Raw genomic sequence first — 15,029 nt, forward strand, 5'->3', positions numbered from 1 at the left:
GTTAATTCACAGAGGTCCTTGGAGAAAGTTGTAATGAAAAACTAACCCAAAATTAATGAAGCTGCCAAAAAAAAAAAAAAAAAACAATTGAAGTACTCCCTGTACTGTACAAGTAAAGTGTGAGAATATTAAAATTAATTAAAGAATTGATAGAAAAGTGCATTGCTACTGCTCTTCTAAACACAAGACCTTTATAATATTGATTTGTCCTCTTATGTACTGTAAACCATTTTAAACTAATTGTAGCAGTTTACTTACAGATAGCTCTTGATGTTGAAACAAAGCAGGAAGAGGCAAAGATCTGAGTAATCTGAAGACAATATGGGTTTCAGTGAGTATAATAATGAATTCTCAAAATAACTTCCCTCTAGAAATGCAGAGAAATTTTATTTAGAGTATTTGAGAAATTCTACATATTATAAATCATTATGCAGCCATATCTGCAGCTTGTGATGATCATAATGGTTTTGCCAGATTTCTTGTGATTACATTTTTATAATACTTAGCTTGTCTTCACTAATTATTGTATTGCAAGCTCTAACACTGATTAGATTGTGTGCAATTAACCTAAGAAATTGATGTGACCCATAACATTATCATAGTTCAATGAGCTCCTTCCTTACCTAACAGGTACATTGTGCTCACTTAATGTTCAACTTTTTAACATAACTCCTCTTAGAAATCTTTTACTTTCCTTTCTCATTCATTATTCCTAATCCTTGATCATCTTCAACAGACTATATATGGTTCTCTGTACTATAGCTTCATAATCTAACCAACTCTAGATGTAGCACCCTTTATAAGATGTACTCATGTTCCATAAATACCATTCAGCTTGTTTCTGAACCTCTTAATACATATGGTTATTGCAGTCCACTATACACCACAGTTCATTTTAATAAATAAAAAACACATTAAATTCCAGTTTTATTTTTTTATTACAAAAATTGGTTGCCTACTGAATGGAGTTTTTAAAAAAATTTTAGAAGGCAAAATATGCATACTTTTCTTCTGAACTACATAAAAAGCCTAGCAATGGACCAATTAATATACCGTACTCACTGAAGCCCTTGTCATCAGATTACTCAGTCCTGTGCCTCTTCCTTCTTCATGCCAACAGCAGTTGTCTGCGAAAAACCATCACAATTAGTTTTAAAGTTGAAAATGATTTACATCACACAAGTAAGGACAAGCTCAGTATTATAAAAATGTAATCACAAGAAATCAGGTGAAACACGGTTATGATCATCACTGAAACTGCAGACATGGCAGCATAATGCTGAAGAAATTGTGAAGAATTTCTCCAATACTCTAAATAAATATTTCTCTCATTTCTAGAGGGGAGTAATCATTTTAAGAATTCATTTAAAACCAATGTAATGTAAAATTAAATTTAATTACCAAATATAGATCAATCGTCTGCAGCAGCACCCAGGCCAATGTTGCCAACAACTAATTGAGGTCCAGGTCAGAGGATGCCTGGCCAGTAAGGCTCAGCATTCACATTGGCAGTCTTCAGTATGGTGTAAACCTTTTCAACCTGAAAAAAAGTAGCTAGTATCAACCAAAATAAATACTATTCTTCAAAGTACCAAAGCACCTGAATCATTAGTACAACAATACAAGCTTGATGTCCAAAATAAAAAACTGCATTAGATAACCTTATCAAAACTACTACCTTGAGTCAGGTTTGTTTGGTTACCTCACATCCTCCAGTACTGTACTGAGCCTGGAACAAGAACTGGCAAAAAATCTACTAGTTCCTGCTGGGTTTTACAATGTAAGTGATAATGAGGCCTCCATCAGTGCCAAATAAAACCCCAGCTGACAAGAGACAACTGAGAACAGGTAGAGACGTCTGCCCTGTTCTAGATATGTTTTATTAAACTGGTACACTGTCATACAATACAATGCCAGTTCCCCTTCAGCCACAGGTCAGGTTGGATATATATATGCAGCCTGCTGCTTGCTCCAGTTCAATGGCTTCAGATACTTCAAGTTAACTTGTTAACATTTTGTTATATTCAATATTTGGTGATATCATCATTGTACAGTATGTATATATAGAAGATTGCACAGGTGACTGTCTGAATAGTAAACACATTTGATTAAGTTAAATCGCTTATCTGGTGTTTTCGAATAATATATTAACTCCCAGAGTACAGTACTCGGGGATTCTGTACACTAACGTTCATATTGTAATGAAAGGATTAGTTATGATATTTCTAATCTCAAATGCACAAGGGGTTTCTTTTCTTTAAGCTGCAAAACAGTCACATGACAGCTAGAGCAAAACATCAAGCTGAAAATCACAATGAATGGATTCAGGGTAGAAATAACTCGGATTCATTATGTGGTTGCTGTTAGGCTAAATTAGTTGTATCGAACATGTTAAACTACTAAATTAAATAAGTATACACAATAAATGTATATGTTGTTTTACGTGCAAGAAATAAATTAGTAATAAATAATATCCTATCGTTGCACATTCCTTGCAGGGTTTACTATAATTTAGGAAACAGTTCCGGAACCGAACCAGACCCCGGAGCCGATTAGTTGCAGTTCTGCATCTCTGACAACTGTACATACATGACAGTTTGGAGTGGACACACATTTTGCATTCTTTGGGAATTGACATGTTTTTGTCTCCCCATCAATCAATTGAATTTACCATCTAAACATTGTATGGTACTGTGTTAAAACCTTTTTACCTGTGAAGATGGTCATACTCTCATATGGAACACCAGAACTAGGAATCTGTTTGAAGTCCTGATGTTCTCACCTTTTCCTGCTTTAGTGTGCTGTAACTTCAAGTGCAAGTCCCAACAGACATTGGCTGTAAAATACATAAGATTACTGGATATCTCAATATTGGAACCCAAGTCCCTCTCACTAACTTCGTGGGCTGGCAGATGCATCTGTAAAGATGCAATTTGGGACTGGATCACTTGACCCAATGTTCACTAAAATGGAAAACTGTACCTGTGAAAGACTGCAAGGGGGTGAGTATTCCGACCTGGGCCAATCTTACCAGAGGGTTAAGAAGCAAGCACAAGTGCTGTATACCTAATTATGGGAGACCCCATTTTAACTTAAATATTTTGAATGAAACTCCCCCATACAAATACATGGCTGGTGAACGAGCATTTGGCTCATATATCAGCTTTCAAAATACAATACACAATTGGATGCAAAATTTCTATGAACTAAACCTTCAAACGGCTCAACCAAATCTTTTAGTTTGTTGGTTTACCCAATTTCCAAAACTAGCTTTCGATATACATGTAAACGTCTTTCATTCAAAATGCATTTGGCCTGATTACAGGTATCAAATCTTAAAAAAGAATTACTTATACCAAATGTTTCCACCCCCTCCCAGAACTACCATACAATTTAAATGAAGGATGAAGAGAAAGGTACTTTAATTCCACTTTTATTTAGGAATTCCAAAAAAATAATTTGTCTAGCCGAACAGACCTGAAAAGAGAGAGATTTGCACATTAGCTTCGATCACATTTAAAATTATTTTGAAGTGAAAATAATATCAAAGGACTTTAAAACTGAACTTCAATGACAGTTGTGAAATAACTAACCTCAATATCAAAATAATTTCATGTAAACACAAAACTAGCATTGTCACTTTAAAAAGTCAAGTTTCTCTACTTACTGAAGCCCATGTCATCATCAGATTCCTCGGACTCCGGCGCTTCTTCCTTCTTGGCCTCGGCAGCAGGTGCTGTCAACAAACCAGAGTTAGATCAAAATTGAATATATTCTACATCACAGAAATAAGACAAGCATCAGTACCATAAAAATGTAATCACTGTAAATCAGGTGAAACACGGTATTAATCATCATTACAAACTGCACTCTGAAATCATTATTAGGATTATGGCAAAGAATGAGCATGTACACCTGCCAAGAAAAATACGCTGACCCTTGGACCCTGGGCTACGATGGTATTTGAACACACAATTCCTCTCGTTAAAGTTGGTAAGCACGAACGAGTCGATGTTTCAAGACACCTCGAAACAGTACGAACTCTACCTTTGAAATCTAGCAAACTTTGCTCTTATCTACCAAATAAAAGGCCGATTATAGTGAAACAGCTATAAAGCGAGGTAACGGTTCGGCATTTCACTGTTGTCAGTTTTCCCGAGCCTGAGGTTTTTTTTATCTTATTCACGAAAACAGCCACATCAACACCTGTCACGTCGTCAAAGAGTGGTGTGGCCAACACCCGGAAAAAACACAACTGCCACATCCACCACAATCCCGGACCTTAACCCCACCGAAAATGTATGGTCTGCCATGACAACGGATGCCGATGAACCACCCCAGGAGGCGCAAAAGTGTCACGAGTACACTACAGGCGTGGGAAGAGTTGCCAAGTCCAGCCGGTTAAGTCCTCACTTAAGTTAGTGGACTCCATGCCCAGGAGACTTAACAACTTAATAGAGACTGGGGATGCTTATATCAATTATTAATGTAGGGTTTCTTAAATGCTTTACTTCCAAGATACAAATATTGTGAATTTACAAACTTATAATGAGAATATAAGAACACAAGAAAATAAGGAGTCTGCAATAGGCCGGTTGGCCTGTGCATGGCAGCTCCTGTCGAGAGTTACTACCACTCACTATCATCCATGAATCTATCTAGCCTCCTTTTGAAACTTTCCAGAGTTCCCGCACTTACTACAAAGTTGCTAAGCTTGTTCCACTCGTCCACCACCCTATTTGTGAGCCAGTTTATTCCTATCTCCCTCCTAAACCTAAACTTATCCAACTTGAATCCGTTGCTCCGAGTCCTATCCTGCTCGGATAATATAAGAACTTTATCTATATCCCCTTTATTGATTCCTTTCACCCACTTAAATACTTCTATCATATCTCCCCGCACTCTTCGTCTTTCTAGGGAATGCAAGTTAAGTTTCTTTAACCTATCCTGATATGGAAGGTTTCTAAGTCCCGGAATCATTTTTGTCATTCTTCGCTGCACCGACTCTAGCGAATTTATATCCATTCTATAATAGGGGCACCAGAACAACATTAGCCAAAGGAAGGCTATAGGTAGAAGGATAAATCGTGGCGAAATTCACCTCCGGGACTATTATAGGGTATTGGCGAGTAGGGTAAAACCGAGATAAGGAAAGCAGAGGAATAATGAGGTAAGGATAGCAAGGGAGGCGAAGACAAACCCCAAAGGATTCTACCAAATGTATCAAACTAAAACACGAGAAAAGATTGGACCAATACGGTCAGACTCCAGCGAGCTCACTGATAACGACGGAGAAATGAGCAATAATTTGAATAAATATTTTTCAACAGTTTTCACCACCAAAAATTTAAACATGATACCCGAGGCACCGACTCTATTCAGAGATAGTGAAGAAAACAAATTAAGTGAGATAGTAGTGACTAGTAACGATGTTAGTAAGCAAATAGACAAACTAAAGCCTAATAAGTCACCTGGTCCCGATGAGATATATGCCAGAGTATTAAAAGAATGTAAGGAAGAGCTTAGTATGCCCTTTGCAAAGTTGTTTAACATGTCCTTAAAAACAGGTGTAGTACCAGAATCCTGGAGGATAGAGCAAATGTAATACCGATTTTCAAGAAGGGGGATAGATCACTATCCTCTAACTACCGCCCAATCAGTCTAACATCAATAGTAGGCAAATTACTGGAAGCAATCATTTCAAACTCTATTCGAAATCACCTGGAGAAGCACCGATTGATCAATGATTCCCAGCATGGCTTCACAAGCGGACGTTCTTGCCTAACTAATCTATTAACATTCTTTTCATCAGTTTTCGAATCGGTGGACGAGGGGCACAATTATGATGTGGTATATCTCGACTTTAGCAAAGCCTTCGTCAGAGTCCCCCACGAAAGACTAATTAGAAAGGTAGAAGCTTATGGCATCAAAGGTGACATCCTTAAATGGATTAGGGCGTGGTTACAGGACAGGAAACAGCGAGTGAACATTAACGACACTAAGTCCCATTGGAGCAACGTCACAAGTGGAGTTCCCCAAGGCTCAGTACTTGGACCATTATTATTTATTATATACATAAACGACATAGATAGCAACATAAGTAAATTTGCTGATGACACTAAAATAGGACGTGTTATCAAATCTGACAAGGACTCGGCAAAACTACAGGAAGATCTAAACAAATTTTTCGAATGGTCTGAAAAATGGCAGATGAAATTCAACGTCGACAAATGTAAAGTACTCAGTATAGGAGATGTAAACAGGGAAACCAGATACCAGATGAACAACAATGCCATAGAGAAATCCGACTGCAAGAGAGATTTAGGAGTAATGATAAGTAGGAACCTTAAGCCAAGTAAACAAAGTGTTTTTGCTCGTAACAATGCTAATAAAGTACTTGGGTTCATACAAAGGAGTGTTAGTTACAAGACTAGCGAGGTCATCCCAAAACTGAATCTTGCTCTTGTGAGACCACACCTGGATTACGCAGTTCAGTTCTGGTCACCGTATTACAGAATGGATATAGAATCCTTGGAAGAATTCAGAGGAGAATGACAAGACTAATCCCGGGCAATAGGAACCTTGAGTATAGAGACAGGTTAAAGCATCTTAATTTGCACTCCCTTGAGAGACGTAGAGCGATGGGCGACCTGATAGAGGTGTATAAGTGGAAGGCAGGGCTAAACAAAGGGGACATTACAAAGGTACTCAAACTATCCAACCAGGAGCGAACTCGTAACAATGGTTTTAAATTAGACAAATTTAGATTTAGGCGTTAAATAGGTAAACACTGGTTTGGAAACAGAGTAGTGGATGAATGGAACAAGTTACCAAATATCATCATTAACTCGAATACTCTGAATTGCTTCAAACATAGGTTGGATGCTCATATGAGCAATAGGGGTTGGGTGTAAACGGGACTGCCCAGTATGGGCCAATAGGCCTGCTGCAGTTACCTCCATTCTTATGAACCGCATAATCAAGGTGCAGCCTGACTAGCGCAAGATATAGTTGCAATAAGACATCTGCACTCATGTTACTTACACTTTAAGATACAAAACCCAATACTCTGTTTGCCTTATTTCGAACATTAACGCACTGTTTTCTAGGCCGTAGGTCCGGGCTTACAAGTACCCCTAGGTCTCTTTCACAAGTCGACTTCTCTAGGTTGATGTTGTTAAGGCTGTATACATTATAAGTATTTGTTCTTCCAATATTAAGTACGATGCACTTGCTGGTGTTGAATTTCATTTGCCATTTTTCAGACCACCCCTGCAGTTTTAGATCCTCCTGTAATGCATTTGCATCCTGCCCTGAATTAATTTGCCGCCCTATTTTGGTGTCATCCGCAAACTTGCTTATGTCTGATAACTGATAACCCAATTACTGCCATATTAGGAAAGTAAGACTACCAATGTTAAACACCCCCTTTCATATTTTGTGCAGTTTGTCATATTGTCATTGTTTGACGCTGTGAGGGTCCACGTTACTTTCTTGACGGGTATACCTCAACAATAAATAAATAAATAAATAAATAAATAAATATATATATATATTGACATTTATTGACATGCAAAAAAAATCTGTTAGTTACCTGCGGCTGCAGCAGGAGCAGAAGCAGCAGCAGCAGCTGGAACGCCAGCACCAACACCTGAGCCGACGTTGCCGACAATTGACTTGAGATCCAGACCTGAAGATGCCTTGGCAAACATGCCTGGCCAGTAAGGCTCAACACTCACGTTCGCAGCCTTTAGGATGGTGTTGATCTTCTCGGCCTAAAAACCAGAAGTTCACATCAGCACAACAATTTTAAATAGTATTAAAATTATCTAAGCAACAGAATCAATAGTAATTTAATTTAGGAAAACAGTAAAATCTCATATATAAGGATTAAATATAAAACTCCATTAGCATTTAGCAAAAAAATAGTGAATTACCCACATTATTAAGCACACCACCATGGAGGCTGCACCCCCAACTCAGCAATGTATATCAAGGTGGGCAGCAAAAGCAGTTTCCTCAACAGTGCTCCCAAACTTTACACTATGAATTAAATTACTATATATGCTAGCCCATAAGATGCACTCTCCCACAAAAGAATGCATCTTATGAGCCTATACTGTATTATCAAATATTGTTGAGTAAGAGAAGGTCAGTTTCAACATTTACATATACCTAGGGTCACATGCAGTCCTCTAATGAATCCAATAATAATCTAATTTTTTTACTACAGCATAAATAAAGAATACTGAAGAAAAGTAAGGAATACTATCACAAACGTAAAGTATCGCCTACACGGTAAGCAAAAATGTAGAAGCGAACTCACAGTCCTGTACTTCCTTTCCCAGCATCATAAACTATACCACCTGCCCTTCTGTTATTTAACAATTGCACTACATGCAACTTCTAAATACCGGCGGGTGGATGACCAACACGATTTTACATAAGAATGGAGGATATTGCAGCAGGCCTATTGGGTCATACTGGGCAATCCCATTTACACCCAACTCCTATTGCTCATATATCCATCCAGCATATTCGAGTTAATGATGATATTTGTTAACTTGCTCCATTCATCCACTACTCTATTTCCAAACCAATGTTTACGTATTTCGCACCTAAATCTAAATGTCTAATTTAAAACCATTGTTACGAGTTCGCTCCTGTTTGGATAAGAACATAAGAAAATAAGGAGTCTGCAATAGGCCGGTTGGCCTGTGCATGGCAGCTCCTGTGAGTTACTACCGCTAGAGTACCAATGTAATGTCACATTTGTTCAGCCCCGACTTCCATTTATACACCTCTATCATATCGCCCCTCACTCTACGTCTCTCGTGGTAGTGCAAATTAAGATGCTTTAACCTGTCTCTGCACTCAAGGTTCCTAATGCCCAGTTAGGTTAGGTTCGGATTTGAGTGTAACACCTAATTACACACAAAAAAATACATTCTCATAACTATTACGAGCAACAGCCATTAAACGAATACTTACCCCAAAAATTAATGAAACATTCTTTCATAACACATCAGAGACCATTTCGTTACTGTCAACAGTTAAAATTTACCCAATTGTTACTTCGTCATATATTCAAGCGCAATTCACCATCACTAACTTTTCATTATAAGACAAATAAGAATAATACTGAAGCAACACTAAACTTTCCGGAGAAATAATGAGGTGAGGAGCAGCCAGCCTCCTCATGTAAACAATGTGGCGACCTTATATATTTCCTTATATTATCTTACCGTGATAGGTACTTCATCATCCATAAGGATGAGAGCGGCATATACACATGCCAGTTCATCGTTGGATGCCATCTTGTTGCTTTAAATACACGGATGTCCCTGCAACTCGGCGATAAAGTACCACCTTTAACCCTGCGTGGGGAGAAGCAGGTTGTTCTTCCAAGGAGAGGGAGTGACGGAGAGAGCCACTGTTGACATGTGGCGGCGGGGCGCACCACCCGGGACACGTGAGCCTCGCCTGGCGTCACCCGCCACACTCTACCTCATATTACACAAGGTTTTGCAATACGACTAATATCCACATACCAGAAAATGTATTTTAGAAAAATAATATACCTAATATAACTTTAAATATATGTTGCATATGAGAGTTGGAATACCTAATATGAATTGTTACTGAGTTACTGGTTTTGGAGTAGATTGCAAAAAATAAAATTATTTAAATAATATAATCATCAAACAATTTCAAATTGATACATCATGTACATCGACTGTACAATCATACAGACAGTGAAACAGGAGGTCGTTTCATCCAAGAATATCAATAGACAGCCGTGTTTAATCCTGCTTTACACCAAGGATTCGAGATAATAGAAAAGGATAGCCCACTCTTTGGGCGAACTAGTTCACCGTCCAAAGTAATACCAAGCGGCGGGGGAGTAAACTAAATAATTACTTAGAGGTGATTCGTACATCTACTTCTGTCAATGTTGATTGTTCATTAGCTTGTATGAGAGTTTTCTTTATCTTATACATTTAGTACTGGTAACGTTCCACGGTTCAGAAATGTTAGTTAACATCAGAGTATAATTAAAGTATATAAGATGTGCAGGATACTGTTGTATTCTCAAAAATATAAGCTTGAACTTTGAATTTTGGGTCATTATTCGTTTTATGACCACCTCTGACATTTTGGACGAAATTTAATGTATTTCCTGTACATTTCGATGTATTTTGAAGGGATTTCATACTAATTTCTGGGGCTAATTCATGAAAATCTTGCCAACCCAAATTGTATGGTAAAACACTCTAAAAACGAACCAATCCAAACCTAACGAAACCTGACCTAACCTAACTTTACCTAACCCAACCGAACCTAATAACAATAATATATGGTATATTTTTCAAAAATCACTTCTCAAATAAAAAAAAATGTTTTTGTAATCAGCAGTAAATTCTGCATTCAAAAACATTATACACACACACACACACACACATATATATATATATATATATATATATATATATATATATATATATATATATATATATATATATATATATATATATATATATATATATATATATGTGTGTGTGTGTGTGTGTGTGTGCAAGTAAATCACTGTAAGTGCGCGTGATCCAGGTATATGCTGATAACCACAAGGAAAGAAGAAAACACGAAGCATTGCATTGACTGGGATAATACCTCCTCAATATTACCTTGTAATTCAATTGACAGTAGGAACATTATAGAATCTAGTCTCATTAAACATACCGAAGCAGTCAACATGAATTTGAGTAATGGTATGTACAAACTGGACAATCTTGTAATTAAGAAGATTGTGTTGGGGTGAGCTGTGGATGCCATGGAGAGAGATGGTAGGTGTTGTAAGAAGTGCCAGGCCCAGAAATCATTGTTGTGTGTGTTAGAAGTCCACCCGGTGTATAGTGAGTCATAACTGTGGCCACTGCAAATTCCTTCAGGATCTCTGGTTGTCTCAAACTCGTTGTACTCCGGATGTTGAAGATGCGTTGGTGCTACTTTGAGGTGCTGTCACTTCTATAATGAAGGACGGTATTAAGGATGCAGATATGGACCTTGGATGATTGTGTATTGAAGTACCTAATCTACCTGGCAGGAGTATAAAGGTGAGAAGGGTACCTGCTGTGTTAATTTGGTGACAAGAGTAACCTGTCTACTGTAGGTCAATATTTGTCTTTTACCCATTCTTCTCCTAGTATTTCTGGCTACCCTAAATATTGTTATGCCGAGGCATAATTTCGTATTATAATCTTGTAAACTAGGTGTTTTGATTGTTTTCTGTCCCACGCAGCAGTTATTTTTGGTAAATTTAATGAAATTTTCGTGCATATATTGATTTTTTTTAAATAAACAAATTCAGTACACTTCACACATTTATTGAGGTAAAATATGTTGCATGTAAATACAACACAGTAATACTACCGATGCTACTATTTAACCACATCAAACACGCCTTAACAGCATTGGGAAGATAATTTTCAAATTTCCAGCTGCCTAGCGTACGGGAATTGTCGGGTGGAACTCGGTACGTTTTTAGAATTAAAACAAGTGATCGTGGGCACTTCGTGCCCGGTGGCGAGTCCGGTGGTACAGTTTACCAAAGTGCGAAAGTTCGAACGCTCGTGTTTGGCTAGAGGGCAACCGTCGGAAGGCTGGCAGCGTACAGAGATATCGTTTTCCAGCGTAAATAAAATGGTTAATTAATGCCTTCCTAAAGAAACCTTCGACATGGGACCAGGTTTGTTCCACTCTTCGATTTTTTAGAGATTTTTCCACCAAGTTTGATGAAAAACGATTGTGCCGTTTCGGCTGCCCAGAACAGACACACACACAGACACAAGGCTATTCCTATAGTATATGAGATAATCATGGTTGTGGTTGTTATGATCATGGTCGTAGTTGTTATAATCATAGTCGTGGTTGTTATAATCATAGTCGTGGTTGTTATAATCATAGTCGTGGATGTTATAATCATGGTCGTGGTTGTTATAATCATAGTCGTGGTTGTTATAATCATGGTCGTGGTTGTTATAATCATGGTCGTGGTTGTTATAATCATGGTCGTGGTTGTTATAATCATGGGCGTGGTTGTTATAATCATGGTCGTGGTCATTATAATCATGGTCGTGGGTGTTATAATCATGGTCGTGGGTGTTATAATCATGGGCGTGGTTGTTATAATCATGGTCTTGGTTCTTATAATCATGGGCGTGGTTGTTATAATCATGGTCTTGGTTCTTATAATCATGGTCGTGGTTGTTATAATCATAGTCGTGGTCGTGATACTTACATTATCTAATATACTATAAGAAAGAATAGAATAAACGTTAGAATAATTAATTAAAGAAATATTCGCCATAAGGAGAGGTTAAAATCATAAAAAAAATATATATATTCTGAATCACCGATGATCATTCCGAGATAAATTATATTATGAAGAGAAGTAACCTTGATTCTGGTTAGATTAGTCACCATCTGCTTAAGTCATCACCTGTGTTAAGTCATCATAGTCATCATCTACGTGAGTCAGTTTTAGGCCCATCTCACATGACTGACCGACCATCCATGTTTTTTCCGCGCTAGGTGTTAGTTTTCAATGCGTCTTATTAGTTATGTTGATGGATGTAAGACCTCCTACCCTCACTGACGCAGCTATGGTCAATTTGGTGTTATTCTTGTTTATAAATGCCTTCTAATCTGTCTCAAGTCTATCCGTTCTGTCTATTGCCATCCCAACTGTCTGTTCGTCTGCGTGGTGTTTGACTGTAAGCCCGTCTGTACTCTTTGTGTCGTCAAATCTATCTGTCTTATCCGTTGTTGGCGTGTGTCTGCCTGTTTGTGTAATGTGAACCAGTCAGTCAGCTGTCTGTCTGTCATGTTAGCTGCCATATTGTCTATTTGTGCATGTATGAATATGTTTATTTTTGTCAACCTCCTGTCTGTTTCACTGTCTATATTCACCCTGTGTCTATTGTAGTCATCTTCTCCATGCATTCCTGTTATTATTTCTTTTCCATGTACAGTCAGCCACAGGAATAAGTATACACTGTAGCTGTAAGGTCGTCTGGTAACGTTGAAACTGTGCATCCAGACGCATGATGAAACTCAGCTCCCCCCCCACCTGTTATCTCTAACTATTTTAATTTTTCCCTTCTTTATTCTTTTATTTACTCATCAACCGTCCTTTACTAATCCAAACAACATTAAAAAAAAGTAGGCTAAGAAAAAAAGTGGGGGGAGGAGGAGGGAGCCGTAGATAACTGCAATCGTGGGCTGACAGTATACAGCGAATGAGGGTGCGTCAAGTCCGTAGACTTGCATCGTTTTCCACCGTAAATATAATTGTTAACTAATGCCTTCCTAAAGAAACCATCGACATCGGACCAGGTTTGTTCCACTTTACGATTTTTTTGCGATTTTTCCACCAAGTTTGATGAAAAACGATTGTGCCGTTTCGGCTGCACAGACAGACAAACAGACAGACATACAGACAGACAGACAGACAGACGGATAGCGCTATAGTATATTAGATGACTATATGTACTGTACAGTTATCTCAAGATTTGACATTGAGTTTGTGAGTTTGACCACCTTAATCCCGTGCGCTGTTGTCACCCACCACTGCCGCCACACCGAAGGCGTGTGATGTACACGACATAATAACACACTAATAGAATGACCACAGCGGGGCGTCTCAGAATATTATGGCCAGCGAAGACGTGTGTGTTTGGGGGTGAGGAAAATCTTAGCCCTTGGTGACCATCAGCAGTACGGCCATCACCACTACTAACTTCCTCGCTGCCTCATACAACCACAAGAATTGTCAAAGTTTAAATCAAGGATTCTTTTATCACCTAAATAAGTCAAAGCTTATTGTCAGCCCGGCAAGAAAGGCTGTCCTTTTCTATGATTGTTTCATTTTATTTTTATTTAATTCTTTCTACTGATAGAATATATTGTTGTTAATGATGTTTAAAGCTACATTTATCGTGCAATCAACTCCTCTTATCAAATCGTCATCTGTTTCGTTAAAGTGTTAAAGTGTTTTGTTCCCTGTGGTTACTTGAAATTTTATTCATCCATAAGATATGAAACCTGTTTTGTATTATCAAATAAGCCAAATATAATTTGCATATATTGCTCTTTGGCTGCTTGTCTGTCTGTCTCTTTCTACAGCCCTCCGTCTCTCTCTTCTCTCTCGTTTTATGCGCCTATTAATATTTCGTCTCTGAATATAATTATGTCCCTATTGACTCCAGATTTCTCCCCCTTTATCGAACACACACACACACAATATATATATATATATATATATATATATATATATATATATATATATATATATATATATATATATATATATATATATATATATATATATATCATGTAGATCCACAATGAAAACGTGGATAAGATAAACCTTGATAAAATCACACAGGGAAAGGGGAAACAATGGAGCACCTTGAATAAAGACGAAAGCTAAGGTGTTCCATTGTTTCCCTTTTCCATGTGTGATTAAAATAATAAATAAATAAATAAATAAATAAATAAATAAATAAATATATATATATATATATATATATATATATATATATATATATATATATATATATATATATATATATATATATATATATATAAGTAAAACATGCGTAGTTGTAATGCAAGAGCTCTGGTTCCGTAATTACAAGGACAAGTTGTTGATTCAAATAACATGATGTGCAATTCTGTGACGGTTATGGGCGCTAGTTCATGTCATAAATCAAAATTATCCATAAAAAGTTAGTGTTTATCGACTATCAACTCTAATTTACGATCCATATATAGGCAAGCGTCAGCAACCATTATCAGAATGAGCGCCATAAATCACCCTGGTGAAGTCGATGGTAACTCCCTGATGTGTGGTGGACAGCCTGACACAGTAGGCATTTAGCACTCCGTCCCGATGTTGGGCGAGTCAGTACGACCACAAGTTCCAACATTTGTAGAGGGGGGGAGGGGCATGTTTCTAGGAGCTCCTC

General features: G+C 37.6%; 1 protein-coding gene across 1 annotated transcript; it reads right to left on the bottom strand.

Annotated features, from left to right (window-relative positions):
• Positions 1-3,420: 3,420 nt before the first annotated feature.
• LOC121874880 (60S acidic ribosomal protein P1-like) lies at positions 3,421-9,450 on the bottom strand. The gene is made up of 4 exons (XM_042379200.1): positions 9,246-9,450; positions 7,595-7,775; positions 3,668-3,736; positions 3,421-3,477 (listed from the first exon to the last, which is right to left on the bottom strand). The coding sequence occupies exons 1-4, from the start codon at positions 9,315-9,317 to the stop codon at positions 3,464-3,466; spliced, it is 336 nt and encodes a 111-aa protein (XP_042235134.1). The 5' UTR covers positions 9,318-9,450; the 3' UTR covers positions 3,421-3,463.
• Positions 9,451-15,029: the final 5,579 nt, after the last annotated feature.

This window comes from Homarus americanus, unplaced genomic scaffold (genome assembly GCF_018991925.1).
Source record: "Homarus americanus isolate GMGI-L3 unplaced genomic scaffold, GMGI_Hamer_2.0 scaffold56009, whole genome shotgun sequence".
In the NCBI taxonomy this organism is placed as follows: Eukaryota; Metazoa; Arthropoda; class Malacostraca; order Decapoda; family Nephropidae; genus Homarus; species Homarus americanus.

Coding starts and splice junctions, on each gene's coding strand:
- LOC121874880 (XM_042379200.1), bottom strand. CDS start 9,317: ATGGCATCCAACGATGAACTGGCATGTGTATATGCCGCTCTCATCCTT. Junction 7,776..9,245: donor ATGATGAAGTACCTATCACG/GTAAGATAATAT, acceptor TCTGGTTTTTAG/GCCGAGAAGATCAACACCAT. Junction 3,737..7,594: donor TGCTCCTGCTGCAGCCGCAG/GTAACTAACAGA, acceptor GTTTGTTGACAG/CACCTGCTGCCGAGGCCAAG.